This window comes from Aphidius gifuensis, linkage group LG5, assembly GCF_014905175.1.
Source record: "Aphidius gifuensis isolate YNYX2018 linkage group LG5, ASM1490517v1, whole genome shotgun sequence".
Taxonomy (NCBI): Eukaryota; Metazoa; Arthropoda; class Insecta; order Hymenoptera; family Braconidae; genus Aphidius; species Aphidius gifuensis.
The window spans coordinates 16,303,681-16,329,736 of NC_057792.1; the positions used below are offsets into that span (position 1 = coordinate 16,303,681).

The following is a 26,056-nucleotide window of genomic DNA, read 5'->3' on the forward strand; positions in this document are numbered from 1 at the left end:
TTAGAAAATATATAAATATTATTGAATTATTATGTCTTTAGGCTTTTTTAAAATTAACAATTACTTGTTTTTTTTTTTTTAAATTAAAAATTGCGTGATGCTTAATTTTACGCGCCATTTTTAAAAATTTTATCGATCTATTGTATAAAAAAATTAACATTTTAAAATGTTTTATTAATTAATAATATAATTATTTTGTTGGTATTGTTTGATGCTTTAATTATGTTTTTTTTTTTTTATTATTGAGGTCTCTGTGGATATGAATCCATCACTGTTGTTAATGAATTAATTAATCCCTAGGTTAGTATGCCATAAAAAAATTATGTTCATTTTCTTTTTGTATTCCATTTATTAGTAAACAAACTCGGTGTAATAATTTTATTTCTTTTATAAATTAAACCACATGATATTTTAATTATTTTCTAAAATTTAAAATAGACTTTCTACATAGTGGAAAAATACAAATAAAAAAAACACAATCAAACGACGATAAGACAAAAATAAAATATTCTTCTATTACATTTCCTCCACTCATTATATTGTAATCATACGTTGCATTGATAAGATAAAAATATTATCACTAAATGAATAATTTCCATAATAATTCTGAGGAATATATATATATATTTTTTTTCGTATAACATTTTAAATTGACAATTTTTTATTACTCTTTTGTCTATAGTAAAAAAAAAAAGATATATAATAATAAATAAAAAAAACAAACTAATTAATTATATATATTAAATTTTAAATAACAATTCATCGAATTGGTCTGGAAATTTTACAAATTGCATCGTGACCAATCATAGAAATCCAGCCTGCAATTGTGATTCCCAGCGAATCGGCAATTGTTACAATTCCCAATGATTCTCTGAGATCATCAGATGGTATCTAAAATATTTAATAAAATTTAATAAACATACATCAAATATTAAAATTTATCATAAATGAAAAATAAATTATTACCTCATCAGACATTTTATGAAATGTATTTACATAAGCTCCACCACCGAGTAGACCTTCCCAAAGTGTTAAAGCAAAAATAATCCAAATATTCGGTACATAAAAAAGTATAGCTTCAGTTGTAAATAAAATAACATTTAAAAACTGTAAAACAAAAAAAAAAAGATAAACAATTAATTTTAAATATCAAAATATTATCAAATTTAGCTGATTTTTTTAAATTTTTTTTTCACCTGAAAAACAGCCATCAACCAAATGCGGTTAAATGTAATAAAACTGGCAGATGACCTTGATATAAAAACACCAATTTGATAGTCTGCTTGAAGCCATCTGTATTGTTCACCATGATTAAGCCAAATATCATCAAACTGTATCAACTCATACTGCAAATAAAAATGCCAATTAATTTAATTTATTGACGTAAATTATCAATGATTTTTAATAAATTAAAATGAATAATCTAACCATCCATCATAAATAAATAATTGATAATAAATAAATAATTGATAATAATTAATAATAAATAATTAATGTAACAAAACTTACCAACCCCATATTTATAAAATATTCAAATAAATAAACAAGACCAAGTGGAATTGCATAAACTAAAAGTCTCGGTAACAGTTCAAATTTTTGTTTTAAATTTTTCTTTGGAAATTTAATAATCTCTTCTTGGCTATCAACACCATAATCAATAATTATTTTGTCTTTTGGATGTACGAGTATTAGCCAAAATGCAATTGCTTCTGATATTGGTACAATTAACATAACGAGTATTGTCGTTTCAATATTGAATATCATTCTTAATCCAGCATATGAAATTGAGCCAATTATTCCAGCTCCACCTTAATTATATAATAATCCAAATTATTATATTATTTATCTTTAATTATTATTAATTCAAATCAAACCTGTTCCAGATGACCAGGCTGTTATGTTTGTTCTAAAAAAAATAGAAACAATTATCAATAAAAAATATAAATATTGTTTTTAAAATATAATTGTTTTTTTACTTTGAATATTTGTGAAGATAACTCATGAATGATGCCTCTCCCAAGCCTAAATAATTTTATAAAATTAATAATAATACTAGCTAATATTTATAGTTATTTTTATGATTATTTTTATTATAAAAACCAGATGCAATTGATGTTAAAACAACTCCAAATATTGTCATCCATTTCGTTGTTCCTAATGCAACAGCTATGAATCCAGTGAATGAAGATATGATACATATTGAAACTCGAACACTGTAATTAATAAAAAAATATTAATTTATAAAATATAAATTGTTTAAATGATAAATACTTACTGAATGTAGTAGGGAAAAAATGGACCAATTAATTTGACAATTAAACAAGGCAAAATATCTGCAAGTAAAATTGCACCAGTTGATAATTCATTGCAATTTCTTGAATTAATTGTTGTTGAATTATTTATTACTGGATCAATTGGTTCCTAGAAAATTTAAATTGTTTTTTTTTTGAGTTTATTTATTCTGTTATTGTTGATTAATTTTAATTACATTATTTCCAAATCTTGATTCTAGGATGTCATGAGCTGCTGACAAGACAATAACGTATCCATAATTGTTGCATAATCCAAGTACCCAAAATGCTATGAAATTTCTCCACTTTGTTCTATTATCAACACCAGAAACTTCATATTTATTATTCATCGATCGAGGTGCTAAAAAAAAATTAACAAATTAATCATTAAATATTTATTTAAACGTCTGTTAAATTAATTTTAAATGTAATAATTATTTTTGTATTAATTATTCAAATAATGAAGTTAACTTCATTGAAAGAATTGTTAATTACAAAATAAAATATGTTTCCATATTTATTAAATAATAAAAATATTAATTAACTTCTTTTTTACACTGTTCAATATCAGCTACTAGTATATTATATTATATTAAATTAAAATCACATCAATTTACTTTAATCAACTTAAACATTAAACTTAAATTAGAATATAAGCGCCATTTCTGTAACTAGTTTTAGACTGTTGAATTGGATAAATGAATAAATAAATAAATAAATAAATAAAAATATATATATTAGTTTTTTTTTTTTATTAAATTTTCTATTTTTATCAATCAATCGAAATATTTTACATTGATCAATGATTCTACGTAATAAAAATAATATAAAAAACTCGAAATAATTATTGAGATAATTATAATTACAATAAATAATGTCGATTATTTATTTTTTTTTTTTATTCAATAAATGAGATGGAAGTATTTTTTTTTTTTAAATATGTAAAGAATGTTGTTTTTTTTTTCTCTCTTTCAATCGTTGGTTGAATAATGAGACAATAAATTATTACAACATACGTCACTCACGGAAATAATTTAGTTTTCAAAGTAATTCAATTGTCCAATTTATCATATATAATAAAAATTATTTTAAAAAAGAATTATATATTCATTATAAATTGAATTTTTAATAATTATTTTTATAATTTTTTTTTCTCGCAATCAATTGAGTTATAAAAAATATTTCGAAAATACAAATTACTAAATTGAATTTTCTTTATCTACATTTTATATAAATTATTTATAATTATTTAAAATAAAATTATAGTCATTTTTTTATATACAATTTTAATTTTTTGTATAGAAAAATTAAAATTAAAAGAACATTTTAAATTTGAAATTCGGTAATTGATTTTTTCCGTAAGATTAAAAAAAAAATTGTTAATCGTATTAAATCTGTGTCAGGGTATTATTCGTATATATTGTTATCGTTAAAATTGAATAAAAATATTATCGTTTTAATATAATTATAAATAAGTAATTTTTTTTTAATCACAAATTCACAACGCGAGAACATTGAACTTTCATATTGTTATCAGTAAAAATTATCCTTGTAAATCAACCTTGATTAAAAATAATAATTTATGTTCTCAATGTCATTAAATTTATCATAAATAATTTATATAAATTTCAAAATTTTCATATAAATATTGTAACTTTTAAATACAAAGTATTCAATTTTATTTTTTTCAAATTTTATTATATAAAATTTAATGTTTAATTGTTACTTTGATATATAAAAAATTCTAATTTATTTAAAACAACCAATTTCGTTTTATTAAAATATATTTTCAAAAGAACTAATTACCAATACAATAAGACGTCTAGAAAAAAAAATGTAGTAGAAATAATAATAATTAAAAATCAAGGAGAGATATCAACCGGATAGAATCTCGGGTCTGAATATGAAATTCAAATGTTGGCCTTATCATAACAATAATTATTGTCATGTTATTCAACACGTTTTAATATTTTTATATACACCATTTAATATATTCACCTCACGTGTTCATAAAAAAAAAAAATAAAATAAACTTTAAAAAATATGTCAAAGACAATGTTTAAAGGAAAAAGAAAAAAAAAAAACAAATTACGATAACTTAGTTATCACTAAAAAAAATTATATCAATTCTGATTATTATTATTTTTTTATTACTTTGAAATATTAAAAATTAATCAGCAAGTTAATAAATTATTATCGTTAATATAAACAAATAAAATTTAATGTAAATAATATATATTTTCACAACGTCTTACTCTTTTGAAGGTCCATTTGTTTTTATATTATTTTAAAAACCATCTGTTATCACAATAAATTTATTTTTTATATTTTTTTTATATATATCATAAATTATTGTATTTATTATTAACAATCACACTTTAAAATTAATTTATTGTATTAAATTTTTCAAATGATACAGCTAATAAATGTTGAATGAAATTTTTTTTTTTTTTTTTTATCCATCCGTATCAGCTGAAACGTAGACACTGACTGAATGTTATCGCAAAAATTTTTATGCTACACTCTCTTCTATCTAGAAAAATTTATTAAATAAATAAATGTTTAATTAAAAGAAAAAAAAAAATAATAATAATAAATACATTTAATTATATTCAAGAACATAAATTGTTTTAAAAAATTTTTTAAATTGTTTATCTTATAAATTACTCGATAAATTTTTAAAAAATTATTTTTTAATTGTTTATTGTGTATACACGATAAAAAATATTATTTATTATTTTAAATATATTTTTTCGTCAATTTTCATTGGTCGAAATTTTTGACAAATCCGACTTTTTTATACAATCACGTGATTTTATTACGTCACAATTTCAAATAATCATAACAATCGTTTATATTTATTTTTTATTGTTAAACATTGTTAAAGTAAATATCACAGTTAATTTAAATGTTATCATAAATTATTGTTACATTAATATAGATAATTTGTCATCAAGTTTCAATGTTATTGCGTGTTATTTATAATTAATCGAGAAACAATTAAAAAAATTATAAATATTGTAGAAATATAACCTAAACGTTTTGTGATAACTCGTTGTGTTTTTTTTCCTTGTTTTGTTAGCTGATTGTGTATTATTATAGATAAAAAAAAAATTAATTAACTAACAATGGGAAAAACATCAAAAGATAAACGGGATATTTATTACCGCCGTGCTAAAGAGGAAGGCTGGAGAGCTAGAAGTGCTTTTAAACTTTTACAAATTGATGACGAGTTTCAAATTCTGAATGGTAATGTTATTTGTCAACAAAAAATAATTCAATTAATATAATTTAATAAATATTAAATTACAGGTGTTACTAAAGCTGTAGATCTTTGTGCAGCACCAGGAAGCTGGAGTCAAGTTTTATCTCGAAAATTAACGTAAACAAAAAATCTAAATCACAATATAATTAAAATAATATAAAATTAAAAATAACATTAACAATTGACTTTTATTCAGGGAGAACTATGAAAAGAAAATTATTGAACATAAAAAATTGAATAATACAGATGATAAAATTGATATATCATCACCAAAAATAATAGCTGTTGATTTACAAGCAATGGCACCACTTGATGGTGTCATACAAATACAAGGTGACATAACAAAGGTATCAACTGCTGAAGAAATAATTAAACACTTTGGAAATACAAAAGCTGATTTGGTTGTATGTGATGGAGCACCAGATGGTAATAATTAACAATCACATTTTATAAAAAATTAATCAACCAACAACAAGATTTTAATGCTTATGTTGTTGTTTTTATTTTGTTCTCAGTAACTGGACTTCATGATATGGATATTTATATTCAATCTCAATTGTTATTAGCAGCATTAAATATTACAACTCACATATTATCACCAGGTGGTACATTTGTTGCAAAAATATTTCGTGCAAAAGAAGGATCATTACTTTATTCTCAATTAAAAATTTTTTTTACAAATGTATCTTGTGCTAAGCCAAGTAGTTCAAGAAATTCAAGCATTGAAGCATTTGTTGTTTGTAAGAATTATTCACCACCAGATGGTTATACACCACATATGTTTAATCCATTATTGACACATGAACCAGTTAATTTTAATGAGCTCAGTGATGTCAATAAATATGTCGTACCATTTGTTGTTTGTGGAGATTTAACACAACCTGATTCTGATGCGTGTTATCCACTTGATGTAATATTATTTTACAATTTATTATTAGCATTATTTAATGGCAAATTTAGTTGTTTAATAATTAATTTAATTTCATTACAGATTGATGGTAATAAATATGAATTTACTGAACCTATCCAAATGCCAATAAATACACCATATGAAGAAGCTATTGGTTTATCATCAAAGGACAATCTGAAACGTGGTAATGCTAGTGTTGTTATTCAGCATTCAAAAAATGATAATTTAAATAATCAGAATAAAAATACGAGTCAATTTAATAACAATTGTGATATTTCAAATGACATGAAAAATTTAAATGTTTAAAAATTAATTTTTTAATTCATTTTTTTCTTTTTTCATTCAATAAATAAGTATATACTTATAAAAATATTTAAAAGAAAAAAAAAAAACTATTTAAGTTGTCTAGTTACTTATTTTAATATTTAACATTGTGTTGATTTATTTCTAGTTTTATTAAATAAATAAGCAAGGTCATCTACAACAGTAGAAAAACATTTCATTTGTCATCAAAATTTAAGCTTTTTTATATAACAGATAGATTTCACGGTTGAATATTATCCACTATTCACGTAGATCAAGTATAAAGTCCAATTAATTTATCAAGTTGTTTCTATTAATTTTTTGAATTTAGTATTTCAACGTTTATAATAATTCATTGACTTTTTTTTTTAAGTTAAACGAAAATAAAATATGGAAATTAATCCAAGTAAGATGGATATGGAGACTGCAGATTTAAATCCTACGGAATGGTTTCAGAAATTCATTGAAATTTCGAGAGAAAAAGTAAGTTTTAAATTATATATAGGTATATTGAATTTTTGTAGCTGCTGTTATTTTTTATTGGTAATTTAATTAAATAATTAACTAATTTTTTTCTTATACAGTTTGAGTTATCAAGAAAATCTTCAGATGATAGAGTAAGATCTATAGATGTTGATGAATATGATTATCAAGAATTTGAAGATAATGATGATGATAAAAAATTTTATATCAATACACGAAAAACACAGTATGGTTTGTGTATGACTCGCATGGCTCCTTTATTTGCTAGTCATCCACGACTCGAAAAAAGTAAGAAAATAACAACACTATAATTTTTAATGCTAAAAACGAAAATAATGTATTACCCTAAATATACTAATGAAAATATTTAATTAATTTTTCAGTTTGCAAAGATTGGAAGAATGAGTTTCTTCCTTCAGGCTTTACAAAATATACATGTACATTTAGCATCAATATTAATGATCATTCAGTTGATGAATTACATGGAAAAGCAAATGATCTAGAGTACCTAATAAATTTCTTTGGAAGAAATTTAACTTATCTAGATGTAACTGAATATCCTTATTCTGAAATAATGCCAATAATCAATGCTAATTGTCCAAATCTTGAGACTTTTTATATTAAATTCAGAGATATAATGAGTCAAGATTTTGAAAATTGTTTTTCTAATATGTCCCACCTTAAAACACTGAAGATTTATTGGCAATGTGAAAATTCAACTCTACCAATGACTTTAGCCAAGTCATTTGAAAAAATTGGTGAAACCTTGAAAGTTTTATATCTTTTATGTATTTTAGAAAGAACTAATTTTTTCTCACCAGATTCATTGGCTTCGGTAAGTTTAAATTTTTAATAAATATATATTACAATAAAAAATATTTAATTTTTAATAAATTATTTATTTATTTATTTTTCAGGTATTTCCTCGTCTAATTGCTTTGAATTTTTTAAGTATACGTAATTTTGAATTAAGTCAACTTTTTCTCCAGTCGATAGGTGAAATAAAAAATTTGGCTGATTTAAGATTACACTCTTTTTGGCCGGAAAAACATTCAATGTTTGATACAAGAATCAATATGTATCCAATTGGGAATTTAAAAAATCTCGAGAAGTTAGAGATTGATTTTGATTATGGTGTTAGAGATGAACTTTTGATTAATCTTGGTAAAAATGCTAAAAAACTAAAGAATTTACAAATAGTTGGCACACATATAACTGATACTGGTATGAGAGCAATTGATAATTTACAAGAATTAGTATATTTTTATCTTGGTTCGCGAACAGCAACGAATGAATTTATCACTGATGAATCAATTCGATGTTTATTCAATAAAAATTTAAAGTTCATGAAGTTAATACATTGCATTAAAATCACTGATAAAGGGGTATCTGAACTTCTTGAAAATTTACCAAATTTATTTAGTTTATATATTACAAATACGAAGGTAACTGATAGAACTGTCATTAGAATATATAAATTAAAAGATCCTGGTGAAAAACCACGAATTGTATATGATGATGAGCCATGTGACTATTATTAAATAATCAGTGGAATCAAATAATATTTTTATTTTTTCACAGTCTATAGAGTTGAATAAATGAAGAAACTATTATATTAAATTAATAAATAACAATAAAAATTTATTTTTATTCATTTCTCATTTTTTCAATAAATATATATAAAAATATTAAAAAAAAAAAAAAAAACTATTTAAATTGTCTAGTTACTTATTTTAATATTTAACATTAGGTTGATTTATTTCTAGTTTTATTAAATAAATAAGCAAGGTCATCATACAACAGTAGAAAAACATTGGTGAGTTTGTCAACAAACAGTTTTGATGAAAAGAAAAAAAAAAAAAAACAATTTAGCAAGATGGCAACACAACATGAAGAGGTACAAAAATTTTTATAAAGTTTTTATTCAAATATTTTATATTTTCTAAATTGTTCTAAATTAATTTGAGTATTTTGTTTTTTATATTTTTTTTCAGTCAAGACACTGTCTAATTTGTGATAAAATTTTTTGCTGTGAAGATTGTTGTACAAATCATATTAAAAAAAAACATCCAAATATTGATGTTAATTGTTCACTGTGTCGTTCTGGTTTATTGACAATTAAAAATTTTAGTGATGATAAATTTTTTTGTCACGTTATCTTTCATCATTTACCACTTCATTGTAATAAATGTGGCAAGTTATTTAACAACAGCAGTGATTTAAAGAATTTAGGTTGTTGTAAATACAATTTATCACATGAAAAATCAATTTTGATGTCAAATAAATCAAATCAATCATTGGAAACAACATCATCAAGCATAAAAACACCAACCAATTTGATTAAATTTAAATCACAATTATTTGATAATAATCAAAAAAATTTTACATCACCACCACAGTTTTCAAGACAAACAAGTACACCAATGCAAACTCCAGTTGTTAAAAAAAATGATTCATCAACAACATCATCGTCATCATCACCAGCGTCATTTGACACAAACAAAAATAATAAATTAATCATTCAGGTAACATCACCATCAATTATTGATGATACAAAATCTGAATCAATTGATACATCAAATAAATTAAAAATAAATGATAAAACACCATTGAAATCCATATTGATACGTGATGATGATTCAAAGTATTCATCTAAATATAAAACTGGAAGAAAATTATCATCAATGGAAGAATTAGATGAAACAAGTGATATGGATTTGACTGATCCTCGTGAAAGTGTATTGCCATTGGCAAATAAATCTGATGAAACAAGTGAAAGTGATATGGATTTAACAGATCCATTTAATGGAGTTTTAATATCAGAATCAAAAAATATTACATCACCAATTAATACTGTTAATCAAAGTGGAATCAAAGATTTAGAAAAAAAAGTTAGATTTATAGATCAATGCAATGAATCAATTGATGAGGTAGATGATAAAAATAAAAGTTTAATGAATAATACTAATGATGATGATGAAGATGAAGATGATTATTTTGATGCTTGTCAAAGTATGTCTGAACACTCATCTTATGTTGATAAAATAAAACCAACAGATGCAAATAATTCAAATATTGAATATGAAAGAAAAGTTGAAACAACAATATCTGTACGTAATTATAATGATAATAAAAATTCAAAAGTCAAAATGATAATGATGATTATTGAAAAAAATATTGATACAAGTGTAAGTGATTTAACACCATTTATAGAATCAGGTTTAAGAAAATTAGATAAATTATCATCAAATGTTGTTGATAAAAAATCATCTTGTAATTTTGTTGATAATTCAAAAAATAATTTATACGTTGATACATGGCAAAGTACATCAAAAATTGAAACTTTAACATCAAGGCCATCAGCAACATTATCACCAATAAAAAATGATGAAAAAATTGCAACAGATACAATGAAAAATGATGGGATATTTTCAACAGTTGCAAATGTTATTAAAAATACAATTCGTGGTTTAACAAATATAAATACTGATAAAAAATTAGATACTAAATGTGATGATGGTGATGAACCAGCAGCATCAAGTACAATATGTATTAATCCATATGTTTCACCATCAACATCAAATTACCATGAACAACAACAACAAGTTGATTATATAAATAATAATAAAAAATTGCCATCATTAGCATCAAATTTATTATCAAAATTAAAATCACCTGGTTCACCTCTTTTAGCTGGTAAATCAGTGGGTATTGTATCTTCAACTGGAAAACGTAGAAGAGATGATTTAAATGATTGTAATTTATCATCAGATTATGATGATGATGGTGATCATGATGGTAATGGCTGTCCAGATGGACAAGTTAATAGTCCACTTCATAAACGTAAAAAAATTTGGAATTTTCGTTCAAGAGAACCATTGTCTAGAATGAAACCTGATCCAGTATCTTCTTTCGATTAAATTTATAATTAATTATCATTGATGCTTAATATTATCTATATATATTTAGTTTGTAAAGCTTATCAATCATATCGTAATTATTTTTATTCAAATTAGAAATTTAGATAATATATTCAAAAAAAAAAAAACAACTACTTTATTTATTGTAAATTTAATTTATAGATTTTTCAAATTTAAAAAATAATTATTATAAATATATTATTTTTTATTCAAATTGAAAATTTAGATAATATATTTAAAAAAAAAAAAAAACTACTTTATTTATTGTAAATTTAATTTATAGATTTTTCAAATTTAAAAAAATGATTGTTATAAATATATTATGATTTTTTTAAATAAATGGGAAATAAAAATGTTTAATTAAATAATTATTTGATTGCTTTAAAAAAATAATATAAATATTTATTTTACAGTAATATTAAAAATCGAAATTAACACAAAATGTCTTGATTATAAAATTGAATATTAAATTTCAGGTTGATCATTCATTAGTTTTTTTAAATTATCATCATTAATTAAATCCTTATGAGACCATAAATAATCAACATATTCTGGATCAAGATTTTGACAATCAGCAGCAATGAAATTCGTAATCAATTTTTTCATTAAATTAATTTTACGTACAAGCTTTTGAACTTTTTCTTTGTTTCTAAAAAAAAATTAAAATACCATATTAGTTAATTAATAATTATAAATAATCAATTTATAAATACCTAACACCAGTTGGATCCAGCTCTTTTAGCTTTTCATTTCTAATATTATTTTGGGTTTTTAAAAAATCAGCAAATTTATTTGTCATGTTGTCACATTCATGTTTCATCACCATTTGTTTCTCACGTAGTTCAGTTAATGTTGGATTGCTTGATCCATCAACTGAAGGAATTTTTTCATGATTTGTTATTAATTTATCATTTAATATATACAATTTTGTCATTAATTCTTTGATTTTTCTGTAATAAAAAAAAGCAGTAAGTTAGTTAATATAGATTTGAGTATATAAATGTTGATAATTACTTTTTTTGATCAGGATTAGATTTTTTATTCCACAATAAATACTGTACTGCTTGTGATTGATGACATATTGATAATGCTTGATTTGTAATTATTGTTTCAGATACTTTATTTTTGTATATACTATCAAGCTCATCTAGACTCAGCTCAGGTGGATCTGTCATTAGCTCTGTTCAAAAATTAACATTTATTTATTATTTAATTCACAATTTTTTCCTTTATTTAAACAACATACTTACGCAATGCTTTTTTAACTTTTAATGCTTGAATTCGTGTTTTTAAATTTATCAATAATTTTCGTAAATCAACAATTTTTTCACTTGTTGTCTTAAAATCAGCTGGTGATATAGCACCAAGTGGAAATGTTGTTACACTTTTTTGTAATAAACCACCTGCTTTATCCAAAGCATCCCAGACATCCGGATTATCCAAGTGTAATGACATTATTTATTGAAACCTTTTTTCTATTATAAAAACAAGACTTTTATTAGTTTATATTGTTACATTTGATTAAAATCATTTCATTAATAATATCAAAATAATTAATAATAAATTATCCTCGTATTTATATTATTATTATTATTAATTTAAACAAAATAAATTACCAGTTTATATTTTAATTGACTAACAATCACTGGACAATTTGTTATTGACAATTGAGCATTTGTTTATTGTTGTTAATTTTTTTTGTGTTTACAATTTTAGATAGACAACAAAAACACTAGCGCTATTTTTTTTACATGTACTAAATTAAACGGCCATTTTTTATACGGCGATAAAGTGGAAAACTGTTTCGATTGAGACCTAAACTCAACTGAAATCTCAATTCGCCGTTAAAAAACGCGGCCTTTTCTGCTGTTCTCTCTCTGAGTGAGTGAGAAATAAAAAAAAACAATACAACAAGCGTCTTAAAAAATAATTGTAAACAAAAAATTAAATTGTTATAAAATTTATTGATTATAGTTAAAAAAAATAATGCAATAATGTATGTAAAGTCAATGGTTTTGGATGGATTTAAATCCTATGGTAAACGAATTGAAATAAATGGTTTTGATAAAGAGTTTAATGCAATAACTGGTTTAAATGGTAGTGGAAAATCAAATGTACTTGATGCAATATGTTTTGTACTTGGTATTACAACCCTTGGTCAGGTAAATAATTATAAAAATATATATTTATTAAATGATAGATCAATTATTATGATAATGGAAAAATAAATTGTGTTTATAACCTCACTTAAAGAACCAAAAGATTAATATTTGATATGAATGTTGATGATATTATTGTTGTTGTTGTTGATCTAATAAATAATAATTAATTAATAATATTTCAGGTACGTGCAACGTCTCTTCAAGAGCTCGTTTACAAATCAGGTCATGCTGGTATAAAAAAAGCAACAGTCAGCATTACATTTGACAATTCCAACAAAGATGGATCACCAATTGGTTATGAACATTACAACGAAATAACAGTAACACGTCAAATTGTTATTGATGGAAAAAATAAATACTTGATCAATGGTACAAATGTACCAAATAAACGTGTACATGATATGTTTTGTTCAGTTCAATTGAATGTTAATAATCCTCATTTTTTAATAATGCAAGGACGTATAACAAAAGTACTCAATATGAAACCACTTGAAATATTATCAATGATTGAAGAAGCTGCTGGTACACGTTTGTATCAAGAAAAAAAAGATGAAGCAATGAAAACAATAGCAAAAAAAAATAATCGTTTAAAAGAAATTGAAGCAATATTAAATGAAGAAATTGGACCAAAATTAGTTAAACTCAAAGATGAAAGAGCACAATTTGTTGAATTTCAACGTGTTGAACGTGAACTTGAACATTGTCGTAAAATTGTTGTTGCATATCGTTATGTAACAGCTTTACAATCAAGTGAAGATGCTAAAAATTCAGTTAAACTTGCATCTGATAATGTTGATTCAAAAAAAAAATTAATAACTGATGGACAAGAAGAAATTAAATTAATTGAAGTTAAAATAAGTGATTTATCAAAATTACTTGATAAAGAAAAAGGTGATGTACTTGATGAACTTGAACGTAAATTAAAAGAATTAGAAAAAAATCATAGTAAACTTGTTGCTGAATCAAATTCAAATATGGAAAATATTAAAACAGAAGAAAAAAATATAATACAATTAAAAAAAAATTTAACAGATGATAAAACTGCATATGATGATAAAAAAAATGAATTAAATAATGTTGGTGGTTTATTTGAAAAATTAAGAAAAAAAAATGAAGAAGATGCTGCATCTGTTATAGCTGCACAAGAACGTTTACAAAAAATAACTGCTGGTTTATTAGAAACAGATACTGGTGAAAATGCAACACTTGAACAACAATTAATGAATGCAAAACGTAATGCAACAACAGCTGATACTGAAGTTAAACAATGTGAAATGGGATTAAAATTTTCAAAAGAACAATTATCATTAAAACAAAAAGAAACTAAAACAAATGATACTGATTATCAACGTGACAATAAAGATCTTGAATTGAAAGAAAAACAATTAAAAACATTGACAAATGAATTGAAGAAGCTAAATTACGAAGATGGTAGTTTAGAAATTTTAAAAGATGAAAAACGTAATTTAATAAATGAAATTGATAATTTAAAAGAAAATATTGATCAATTTACATCACGTTATCCACAATTGAGATTTAATTATCAAGATCCAAGTCCTAATTTTAATAGAGATTCAGTGAAGGGTCTTGTATGTACATTGCTACGTTTAAAAGATAAAAAAACAGCATATGCACTTGATGTTGCTGCTGGTAATCGTTTGTATAATGTTATTGTTGATACTGAAAAAACATCTAAAGCATTATTACAAAATGGACAATTACAACAACGTGTTACAATAATACCACTTAATAAAATATCTGGCTCATCAATTGATGAAAGAACAATTCAATATGCTGAAAAATTAGTTGGTAAAGATAATGTACAATCAGCATTATCACTTATTGATTATCCAGCAAATTTAAAACCAGCAATGTCATGGATATTTGGACAGGTATTTGTTTGTAAAGATATGAATGTTGCTAAAAAAATTGCATTCAATGATAAAATAATGAAAAAATGTGTTACTCTTGAGGGTGATAGTTGTGATCCATCTGGTACATTATCTGGTGGTGCACCATCAAAAACAGGCTCAATATTATTAAAAATGGATGATTATAATTCAATGATTGAAGAGCTTAAAATTAAAGAAAAACAATTACAACAAATTAATGATAAAATTAAAAATTTAAATAATATTGCTGATCATTATGGTGGGCTAAAACAACAACTTGGTTTACGTACACATGAAGTTAATTTATTACGTCAAAGACTTGAACAAACATCATATCATAAATTACGTGAAGAAGTTGAACAACATAAACAAAAAATAATACAATTAACTGAACAAATGGCAGCAGCAAAATTACTTGCTATTGAAAGTAACAAAAAAGCTAATCAAATTGAAGAACAATTGAAAGATTCAACAAATATACGTGAAAAACAATTAAAAGATGCTGAAAATCAACTTAAATTATGTCAAAAAAAATCTGAAAAATCACGTGAAGCATGGCAAAAACATGAACAAGATTCTGAAACATTAAATCTTGAAATAAAAGATTTAGAAAATTCAATTAAAATTGGACAAGAACAATTACAAAAAGCTGAAGAAAAATTGAATAATCTCAATGAAAAATCAGTAAATTTTAATGAATTATTAGAACAATCAAAGCTAAATGTCACTGAATATACTGATAAAATAAAAAATCAAAAAACCACAATACAACAACAAAATAAAGAAATTCATAAATTAACAAATAAAATTGATGATATTACAAAACAAACACGTGAATTTGAGCTTGAAATAAAAAAATTAAATCATGAAATAAATATGATTAAAACAAATGCTGCTGAATGTAAACAAAAAGTAACTGATTTATTAAATAAATATGATTGGATTGAACAAGATAAACAATATTTTGGTGAACCTGGTGGAGTATATGATTTTACTGTTAATGAACCAGCAAAAATAGCACAAAAAATGACTCAACTTGAGACAAAACGTGATAAATTAAGTCGTAATGTTAACACAAGAGCTATGAATTTATTGAGTAAAGAAGAAGAACGTTATCAAGAAACAATTAAAAAACGTGCTATTGTTGAAAATGATAAAAAAAAAATAATAGAAACAGTATCACGTTTAGAGGAGCAAAAAAAAGAAACATTATTAAAAGCTTGGGAACAAGTTAATCGTGATTTTGGCTCAATATTTAGTAGCTTATTACCTGGTGCATCAGCAAAGCTACAACCAACTGAAAGTCAAAATGTACTTGATGGATTAGAAGTTAAAGTTGGATTTTCTGGTGTTTGGAAAGAATCACTTGGTGAACTATCTGGTGGACAGAGATCACTTGTGGCTTTGTCATTAGTTCTAGCAATGTTATTATTCAAACCAGCACCATTATATATTCTTGATGAAGTTGATGCTGCATTGGATCTTTCACATACACAAAATATTGGAACAATGCTCAAACGTCATTTTAAACGTTCACAATTTATTATTGTATCATTAAAAGATGGCATGTTTAATAATGCTAATGTTCTATTTACAACTAAATTTGTTGATGGTATGTCAACAATAACACGTGGTGAAAAAAAAAAAACAACTGCTGATAAATAATTTTCATGTTTTTTTTTTTTTTTTTTTCATTTTGAATAATAATAGCATCATATTTTATAATTATAATAAATACACATTTGATTAAGCAAAATGTTTAATTTTTTATTCCCTGCAAAAAATTAATCCTTACTAATTTTAAATCTAGAAATAGAAATATAAGAAACATAAAATTTCATTATGAAAGTTTTTTAATATAATTTATTGTATATCGAGGTTTCAACATGGAAAAGTACAAATATTGCAATATAGGGCCCGCGAACTCACCTTGGGAGGGAGGGAGGGAGGGATAATATGTTTTTTTTTTTTTTATTATTAATTTTTTTTAAGCAGTGTACAATTGTACAAAAGAATTTAATAAATATGGTAATAAAGGGGCGCATACATTTTTGACTCTCTCAAATCTCATTTGTCATTAATATTATTATTTTACGTTTTTCATAATATTATAATTATATTTGACTCAATAAAATGAGTCATCACACGCTTGTTGAATTGTTATTGTGTGTTTTTTTTTTTTTTTTTTTTTTATAAATAATTATTCAATCTGCATTTGCGGAAGGATGAAAAGGAAGTTTAAGGAAAAGTAAATAATCATCAACCCTCGATAACATCGGTACATCGATGCTGCGGCCAACAATATTTTTACAACTGACTTGAATAATAATATACCTATATAATATAATATTTATAATTTTTTTTTTTTTTTTAAGAGAAAGAATCAAAGCTTTGTGTCTGTCCGATCGTCGATTTTTGATGTTGGACGTTATCGTTGATATATAATGTATTTATTTTTATTTATTTTTTTTTTTTTTGTACAACATATATATTATTTTTAAAAATTGCTTGCTTTTCATTATCATATTTTTTTTGTTTTTTTTTGTTTTTAAGGAAGAGGTTCCCTCCTCTCCACGGCCCCCGCATTAATTTTCATTTTTTAATTTAATACTCTACTCGGTACTTTTGCCCTTTGCGCGCTCTCGTTTCTTTCTTTTAATTATTTTTTTTTTCTTTTTATAATTTTTATTTTTTTTTCCTTTTTTTTTTGTTTTTTGATTTTTTTTTTTTATTATCAATTATTTTATAGCTCTCTGTTTTTCTTACAAAATATTCTCTCTTCTTTACACATTGAGCCGTCTCAAAAGAGTCGAGCTTGATTTTGAATGAAAAACAAAAAGAAACAAAATTGAATATTACAATTTTATTAATTTATTTAATTTTTAAAAAAATCATTATTCTTTATTTCATTTTTAATGAACTCGAGCGCGCTCGGGTGATATACTATAAATAATATTAAAATATTATAAAATATTAATCACCCGAGAATCGCAGCCAGCTTAATTTTCATTTTAAATTTTCATTTCAATTTATCATAGTTATTAATTAATAATTAAATTTTATCAAATTTTTTTCTTCTAATTTGGACCAATTTTGTCTAGCAGGCTGCGTCATCGAGTACGAAATATTTAAATTCATTCTTTCCTTCTCTCACTCTCTAAAAAAATTGTTAGAATTATTTTCTCCCTGTTTTTTTTTTATATCAAATTTATCCTTTTTTATTTTTGTTATTGTTTATCTCTTTTTTCCCTCAATTATTTATTTATTATTATTTTCATCGCTCTTGGAATTTTCCTTACAGTTTTTTTTTTAATCAAAAAATTTTATATTTAAATTTTTATAATGCAACACATAATGCGACTAGGTATTACAGGTTAATAATTAATAATTAATATCGTTAGTTATACAATAATAACGTATATGACTAGACAATGTAAGATAATAATTATATCGTAAATAGTTTATAATCATGGATTGCAATTTATATCAACAATATGATGGTTTTTATTTATTTTTTTTTTACTTTTTAATTTATTCATTATTCTTTTTTTTTTTTTATATTTTTCATTCTTTTCACCTCTCGTTAATTTGTCTTTTGTTAATTTGTGTAAATGCAGGTGTATGTATTTTTTTTTTTTATATACTTGTGTGCGTTTTCAGACTTTTGCATGTTAATTAAGTGTGCGCGTGATAAATTAGTATTGTGTATCATTTTTTTTTTTTGTGTTTATGAAAAATTAAATACGTTGCTATCTTTTTTTTACAGAAACAATTAATGATTTTATTATATTAAAAAAAATTATAAATAAAATTTTAATCATCACTGAAGGAAGCCTCGTGCGTTATTGATATTTTTAAATATTATTTTCAGTTGTTAATTATTTATTTCTGTTCATATATATTTATTCAATAACAATTTTTATTTATTTCATTGTAATTTTTTGTGATCGACATAATTATATTCGGACTTTTCTCGACTCTTTTAACTATTTTATAAATTAATAATCTCGAGCTGCGGTTGTTATTTTATTTTCCATTATTTTTTTAGGCCATATATCGACCGAATTTTGTCGAATAATTATTGTATATCAATTAATTATATAAAAAGAATTGAATTGAATTTTCAAGTTGTTTAATTTAATTTTTTTTTCTCCTAAATTTTTGCCAATTTTATTAATTCATCATACTCTCGATGAAATAATTATTAAACATTTAAATTTACTTATTGGAGTTTTTTTATTTATAAAAATTATTTAAGTATATTTTGTGCATTTTTAAATTACGAATAATCCTGTAATCGCTTTATTTTTTATTTTATTTTTTATCAATTGGAAGCATTTATGCGACATGGATTTATTGATTATTATTTTACGTTATATAAATTGATTATATTTTTAACTCCAATAATTTTCATCGAGAGAATGATATATTATTTTTTTTTTAATTTTATATATATGACATATACCTATATAAATTATTCGGAGGTTTTTTTATCACATGGATCAGGGACTTGTCAATGTATTCATCCCTCGAGGTTTTTCCTTATTTAAAAAAAAAAAAAGCAGGCGCGTTTACTCGATATTAAAAATTTCTAATCAAGATTAGATGAAAAAAAAATTAATATTAAATTAAAATAAACAATAAGAATTATTGTAAAATCGATTTAAACTTACCAATTAAATTGTTAAAAAGATTTTTGTTAAAATAAACTACTTGGAAATGAAAAAAAAAAATTACTGAACGAGTTATTCAGTCTTGCGCGCTTTTTTTTTTTTTACTTTGTTTATGGAATGTTTAAGAATATAAAAAAAAAAACCAATGAAATAATTAGAAAAAAAATGTGTTATAATAACTTTTTTTTTCATTCGAAAGATAATTGATGAATAAGGTGTTTTTTTGGAAGAAGGAATGGGTATGCAACTGAAAGACATAAATGAAAATAAAAAAATAAACAAAACGACCATTGAACCAAACACAAATCAGTTTAATTATATCAAATAAAACATAATTTTTTTTTGTTATATAATAATTAAATAATAAATAAATAAATAATCGGTGGTGGTAGTAATAGCGTAGTGGTAAGTAATTGAGTAATGTTTTTGTGATTCAACTAAAAAAGAAAAAAAAAAATAGAAAAAAAAAAAAAAATTAGAGAAAGAGAGAGAGAGTAAATTGATAGTAATTAATATCTCTGCTTTTTTTTTTTTTTTTCTAATGCGTTTCAGATCTTATCCAATTGTTATTTATTATTTATTTATTTTTTTTTTTATACCAATTGTTAATTTATTTTTAGTAAATGAATTTATAAAAAATTTTCTGTTAGTTAAAATTTTTCAATTCATTTGTTCTTTTTTTTTTTCATTGTTTTGATGATTTTATTTATTTATTTTGTTATTATTATTTGTTGAAAACCATTTTATTTTTTTAAAAATTCAAGACTTCTGGATAAGTTAAGCAACATTAAATTAAACTAATGTGTGGTTATAAACTAAAACTACGACAAATAATAGACACAAAAATAATATAAATGATTGCGACGATTAATTATAATAAGAGTAATAATAATAAGTATGAAGTGAAATTGTGAATAGGACTAAATGACATAATTATAATAATAAATGTTTAATAATAATTATTAAAATAATCATAGTAGAATAATTAAAATAAACAAAAAAAAATATATTATCTAAAAAGGACGATAAATAAAACTAAAAAAAAAAAAACCAAACAAAGCAAATTTTATCTTAAATAAAATCATTTTAATTTCTAATGATCTTATCATCAGACGTGTCCTTTTTTTTAAATTTCTTTTTCTTTCTTTTCTTGCATCACTTGACAGTGTGCAGATGAGAAAAAAAAATATCCTTCGATTTTGTAGATGGAAAGATAATAAATCAAAATTAGCAAAAAAAAATTATTTCGAAAATAGACAAAAAAAAAACTAAATCTACGCTAGTCACGCGACAACACCGATACGTGAGAAATATTATAAGAACGTTAAATAAATTTAAATAATATTAACTAGAAAAAAAAAAAAACCTTGTTAAGGTTTTTCCCCCGATTTTTCCTTTTTTTTTTTTTTTTTCTTAACTTGATTTTCGTCGGCTCCTGCCTTGTATTTTAAATTTAAATTTCTAATTAATTATTTGTTTAAATATTCTCTATCTTTAGTAGAAAAAAATAAAAAAAAAAACGTTTGAAAGACAGAAATACTATTGCCTCTCATTGCTTTTATTTTTTTTCTTAATAATAATTTTTCGTTAACTTTTTTTTTTTTGTTTTTTTTTTTTCATTTTTAAATTATCATTATGCTTGATTTGTTTATCGAGGCGGAATAAAATAACCGACCTACGAGGACTAGACACATAGAGGTACACATAAATAGGACACGATATACAATTTTTTATCTCACGTTATTATGAAATATACAATTAATCACTGGGAAATAAAAAAACAAAGAAAAAAAAAAAAGTATATCTATACTTTTTTTCTTTTTTCAATTAAATCTTTTTTTTTTGTTTTTTTTTTCTAAATGATTTTAATATTTGTTTCTTCCCTTTTATTTATTTTATTCTGGTTTATTTAATCATTTATTTTATTTTTTTTTTATATTTTTTTGAGTTTTTCTATGACAAACTAGCTTATACCCCTCTTTGCTCACTAATCCTAGGCTAATTCATTGTATAAAGTTGAGTGACGAGATGTCACGTTGCACGTAGACTAGACGTAACTTTCTCGTTAATCAACGATAATCGATACTGTGATTCTTTGAATATTTAAAAAAAAAAAAAAAGAAACATCTCCCTTTCCCCCCCGGCCCTCCCTTTTAATAATAAACAACTCTTGTAAATATCGTTGATTTGATTTTACATTTCGAGCGTTACACAACGATCGAGTCAACTCGATGGAATTTTTTTTTTTTTTTTTAAATTACAACATTTTTCTACTACCACCACCCACACTAATCAACTAATTATTTTTTTTAAATTAATTAATTGATTTCTCAGAGTATATATATATATATATTTGATCATATAATTTTGCTTTTTTTTTATTCAATTGATTTATTTATTTTATTTTGTTTATTTAATCTGAGATATACAAATTGCATGAATCAATCACGAGTACAAAAACAATTTTAAAAAAAATTATTTTTGTTAATTGATTAATAATAAACTCGTGGGAAAAATTTATCAAGAAAATATATATGATTGATTGAGTTTATACATATTAAATATCAAAGTTAATTAAGTTATACATATAATACATTTATATGTTATTAAATTGATTGAATAATTGTTCTTATAAATAAAAAATTTTCATATGCTCAGCTACGAAAATTAACAATGGGCGTATTTATTTTATTCCTCGATATTTTTTGCTTCATTATCGAAATAAGTTGACTCGATCAAAGTGCCACGAATACTGCGAATTATTAATTCTGATTTTAACACGTTTTCACAATTTTTTTTTTTTTTTTTCATCTGTTTTATACGAGACAGCTTTTCATGTTTTTTTTTTTTTTATCAAATTGTTTTTTTGTTTATTTAAAAGAAAAAAAAAAGGAAAAAAAAAAAAAAAAATAACAACAAAATTATGACTAGCACTGTGACACTCAAGATTTTTTTAAAAAAAAACTCGGTGAATTTTTTTTTTTTCTATTCGAAATGAATCAAGTGCTGTGGTATTTTTGTATTTTTTTTTTTTCATTTTTTTTTTTTTTAAATAAATATTTGTTTTGTGTTCTTTTTGATTTATTTTTAAATCTTTCCTAATTGATTATTTTAATTTTATAAATGCAGTTTAATATTTCAATTAACAATTTGCATTTTTTTTTTTCATTTTTAATTAGACTTGTAAGCCCATCGATCACGGGCCGCATTAATATCAACTAGAATTAAGTACAAATCGGCCGCGTGGCTGCCTTAACTTTTATTCTCACTTTAAAAATTTTATTTTTCTTTTTTTTTCTAATTTAAATTCCTCATTGTTATTAAATTATCGATTTTTATTTCTTTCATCTATTCATATTTGCTTTCTTTCTTTCATTATCATTTTATTTATTCACTTTTTGTTTATGTGCGAGCCCCGACCCAAAATATTTTTAATTTATTAAACATTTCTATTTTTTTTTTTTTTAATCCAGGGCATACTTTTTCATTTATACTTGTGTTAATATTTATTTCAAATCAATTAATCGTTTAACTTAACACTGCAACTGACGAAAAAAAATTTTTTTCAATCAAAATAAATATTGTAATTTTATCAAATTTTATTTTAATAAATTTATAAATATTCATTTGATTTAAAGAATTTTTTTTGGTCCGCGCATTTTGGATTGATTTCAATTTTTTTTTAAATTAATTTGTCTCGTCATTTACTCATTATCATGTGAATTACGTGTTTTTTTTTATTTTTTTGTTTTTCTTATTATTACTTCAATAATAAATGTATTTTACTTTGAACTCTTAATTACAATAATCTAAAAATTATACACAAATTAATTAATGTGTATCAGTTTAATCAGGCGCCAGCTGAGGGATTATGGAGGACTTTAATTTATTTATAATTATATTTAAAAAACAAAGATTAAAAAAAGATTTATAATTATCATCGAATCAATCAAAAATGTCACAGCATTAAATTCATCATATTTTACTTTTTAAATTTCATTTAATTGAATACCTCATCCACAGGCCCTCAGTTGTCGAATTATATAAATTCTAGAATATTTTACAAGAGGAGCATATTTTTTTTTTTTTTTCCATTATTTTCTTTAAACAGATTAATTTTATCAGCCCTTTTTAAATTGATATTAAACATACAATTACATAAATCATAAATGTATGTACAAAATACTCAGGCGATAATATTAATCTCAGTATAAGAAATTTTATTTTTTATTATTAATTTAATTATTATTTTTTTCGTCATAATTTATTTTATTTCTCTCTCGTAATCATTTTTCGTTTTTTTTCTATGTCGCTTTTTCACATAATTAATTACTTAAACAAAGCTATCATTTTGTCAAGTCAACTCGTTATTTAAATTTATATTTTCGTCAATATTTTAAAAAAATGTCACAACGATATGCTTTTTTTTTTTTTTTTTATTTTGGCAATCGTTGACAAGTTGCTCATGTAAAAGACAGACAAACTTTTTCAACAAATAGACAAACTTTTTTTTCATATACACTCTCTCTCTCTTACATACAATCATATTTCATTTACACTAACAGGAAAAAATTACATTCGTTCCTAATACTCGTTATTATTTATTTCATCGTAATTTAATATTTTTTTTTTTTTTCTTATCTCGTTTTTGTTCTTTATCTTAATATTGTTTTTTTTTTTTTTTAATCATTTATTTGGTTGCTCTGTGTTGTTGTATTTAATCAATAGAATTTTATTCTTTTTTTATTTTATATAAATTGTCGATTAATATTACTACTTATCCGGTTATTATTTTTTTATTATTTCACATCAAACTGGCATTGTTGTGCTGTCGTTATTTTTGTCGTTTTAAATTAATTATTTGGGGGGCTCGCTGAATAAAATTAGCCAAAACCACGATACTGATGCTGCTGATTATGATGATAATGATGATTATTATGATTATTATTATTATTATTGTGATGATGATGATGATGATGTTGATGATAGTGTGTTTGTTGCTGCTGTTGTATTAATTGATTAATATAAAATTGTTGCAATTGTTGTTGACGTTGTCTTATTATTGGATCATTATGTCTATTTGTTCTATCATTTAATAATGATGTTATATCATTGCAATAATTTTTTAAATCAGCAGTACGTAACCATGTATCATTAATCATATTAGTAGGTGATTTATTAATATAAATATCCTTGTCCTACGCAGCCTTGCTTTTGTTTGTTTTAAAACTAACTTGTAGTACACGTGTACCAAGATTATAACCATTGAGACTTTGTATTGCAACAACAGCTTCTTCATAATTGGTCATTGTTACAAAACCAAAACCTTTACATTTATTTGTTTGTAAATCACGTATAACTTTAACTGATTGTACAGCACCAAATGGTCCAAATAATTGCCAAAGTACATTTTCTTCAGTTTCTGGTGCTAAATTGTAAACAAAAATGCACCAACCACTTCCATTCATTGCGTTTCCTGGTAGCATTGAATTTGCTAGTAGATCACCTGCCAAGGGACTGTACCTGTAATCATTTCGCAATTGACTTTTTTCAATTAATTTATCAATTATTTTTTATATTATTATTTATTGTTATATGTATATGTATATTTTTTAAAAGGCACTCTCTATAGTCTACTTGGAATATTTTTATTTTTATTAAATATATTTGATGTGAAATTTTCAAGTCAAGTTTTCATATATATTTATAATATAATTTAAGTCTCTCTTTTGCTGTTGGGTTGTTAGTGATGATTTTATTTTTAGGTACATAGTTTAATGTTGAAATTTTATTACACACTCTGCCAAAATGACAAATTTGAAAATAAAAAAAACACCAAATGCGTTTTGTAAATTTTTTACTGAATATCATTTTTTTTTTTGGATTGAGATTTAATGCAAATTTATTAATGCAAAAGCAAACACAAATGTGCCATGTTTTGTCTATTGTGTATTATATGATTTCTTTTTTAAATTTATTAAATTAATTTATTAAATTTCATGCAAATTGAAATGAGAATGAATCATGTCGAATTGACAAAACGAAAAATTCAAATAATATTTTAAAAAACTATAAAATAAAATAAAATAATAATCTAATTAAATTTATTATCAAATAAAACGTCGGTCAAGTGACAAAAGTAATGTTTTTTTTTTAA

At 23.1% G+C, this 26,056-nt stretch overlaps 7 protein-coding genes across 57 annotated transcripts in view; 4 read left to right on the forward strand and 3 right to left on the reverse strand.

Annotated features, from left to right (window-relative positions):
• Window positions 1–212: 212 nt before the first annotated feature.
• Window positions 213–4,783, reverse strand: LOC122857904 (battenin-like). Of its 2 annotated transcripts, none has more exons than XM_044160386.1 (10): window positions 4,547–4,783; window positions 2,489–2,652; window positions 2,276–2,421; window positions 2,101–2,213; window positions 1,977–2,022; window positions 1,875–1,906; window positions 1,510–1,808; window positions 1,197–1,346; window positions 967–1,107; window positions 213–891 (listed from the first exon to the last, which is right to left on the reverse strand). In XM_044160386.1, exons 1-10 carry the CDS (start codon window positions 4,560–4,562, stop codon window positions 760–762), a joined length of 1,239 nt encoding a protein of 412 aa, XP_044016321.1. In that variant the 5' UTR covers window positions 4,563–4,783; the 3' UTR covers window positions 213–759. The 2 variants fall into 2 exon arrangements, with proteins under 2 accessions (XP_044016321.1, XP_044016322.1); XM_044160387.1 differs by lacking the exon at window positions 4,547–4,783 and adding an exon at window positions 4,098–4,213.
• A 328-nt stretch (window positions 4,784–5,111) lies between these two features.
• Window positions 5,112–6,859, forward strand: LOC122857906 (putative tRNA (cytidine(32)/guanosine(34)-2'-O)-methyltransferase). Its single transcript, XM_044160389.1, has 5 exons — window positions 5,112–5,540; window positions 5,604–5,673; window positions 5,753–5,982; window positions 6,072–6,466; window positions 6,548–6,859. Exons 1-5 carry the CDS (start codon window positions 5,420–5,422, stop codon window positions 6,770–6,772), a joined length of 1,041 nt encoding a protein of 346 aa, XP_044016324.1. The 5' UTR covers window positions 5,112–5,419; the 3' UTR covers window positions 6,773–6,859.
• Window positions 6,860–7,139: 280 nt separating this feature from the next.
• LOC122857907 lies at window positions 7,140–8,798 on the forward strand. Its single transcript, XM_044160390.1, has 4 exons — window positions 7,140–7,252; window positions 7,354–7,540; window positions 7,636–8,087; window positions 8,170–8,798. The coding sequence occupies exons 1-4, from the start codon at window positions 7,160–7,162 to the stop codon at window positions 8,791–8,793; spliced, it is 1,356 nt and encodes a 451-aa protein (XP_044016325.1). The 5' UTR covers window positions 7,140–7,159; the 3' UTR covers window positions 8,794–8,798.
• Window positions 8,799–9,128: 330 nt separating this feature from the next.
• On the forward strand, window positions 9,129–11,172 carry LOC122856491 (putative uncharacterized protein DDB_G0289963). Its single transcript, XM_044158165.1, has 3 exons — window positions 9,129–9,149; window positions 9,247–9,777; window positions 9,835–11,172. Exons 1-3 carry the CDS (start codon window positions 9,129–9,131, stop codon window positions 11,170–11,172), a joined length of 1,890 nt encoding a protein of 629 aa, XP_044014100.1.
• A 465-nt stretch (window positions 11,173–11,637) lies between these two features.
• Window positions 11,638–12,914, reverse strand: LOC122856492. The gene is made up of 5 exons (XM_044158166.1): window positions 12,789–12,914; window positions 12,423–12,647; window positions 12,187–12,352; window positions 11,886–12,122; window positions 11,638–11,821 (listed from the first exon to the last, which is right to left on the reverse strand). The coding sequence occupies exons 2-5, from the start codon at window positions 12,625–12,627 to the stop codon at window positions 11,638–11,640; spliced, it is 792 nt and encodes a 263-aa protein (XP_044014101.1). The 5' UTR covers window positions 12,628–12,647; window positions 12,789–12,914.
• A 145-nt stretch (window positions 12,915–13,059) lies between these two features.
• LOC122856493 (structural maintenance of chromosomes protein 2-like) lies at window positions 13,060–17,140 on the forward strand. Its single transcript, XM_044158167.1, has 3 exons — window positions 13,060–13,334; window positions 13,517–16,879; window positions 17,105–17,140. Exons 1-3 carry the CDS (start codon window positions 13,167–13,169, stop codon window positions 17,138–17,140), a joined length of 3,567 nt encoding a protein of 1,188 aa, XP_044014102.1. The 5' UTR covers window positions 13,060–13,166.
• Window positions 17,141–18,980: 1,840 nt separating this feature from the next.
• The window catches only part of LOC122857908 (ELAV-like protein 2), a 38,000-nt gene continuing 30,924 nt past the window's right edge, over window positions 18,981–26,056 (reverse strand). For 31 of the 50 annotated variants that reach the window (XM_044160409.1, XM_044160434.1, XM_044160435.1 and 28 more), the window contains one exon: window positions 18,981–25,422. In XM_044160409.1, the coding sequence (XP_044016344.1) occupies window positions 25,098–25,422 (325 nt within the window). In that variant the 3' untranslated portion in view covers window positions 18,981–25,097. Of the gene's footprint in view, window positions 25,444–26,056 lie in introns of all 50 variants that reach the window. The other 19 variants (XM_044160391.1, XM_044160410.1, XM_044160400.1 and 16 more) reach the window with 1 other exon arrangement.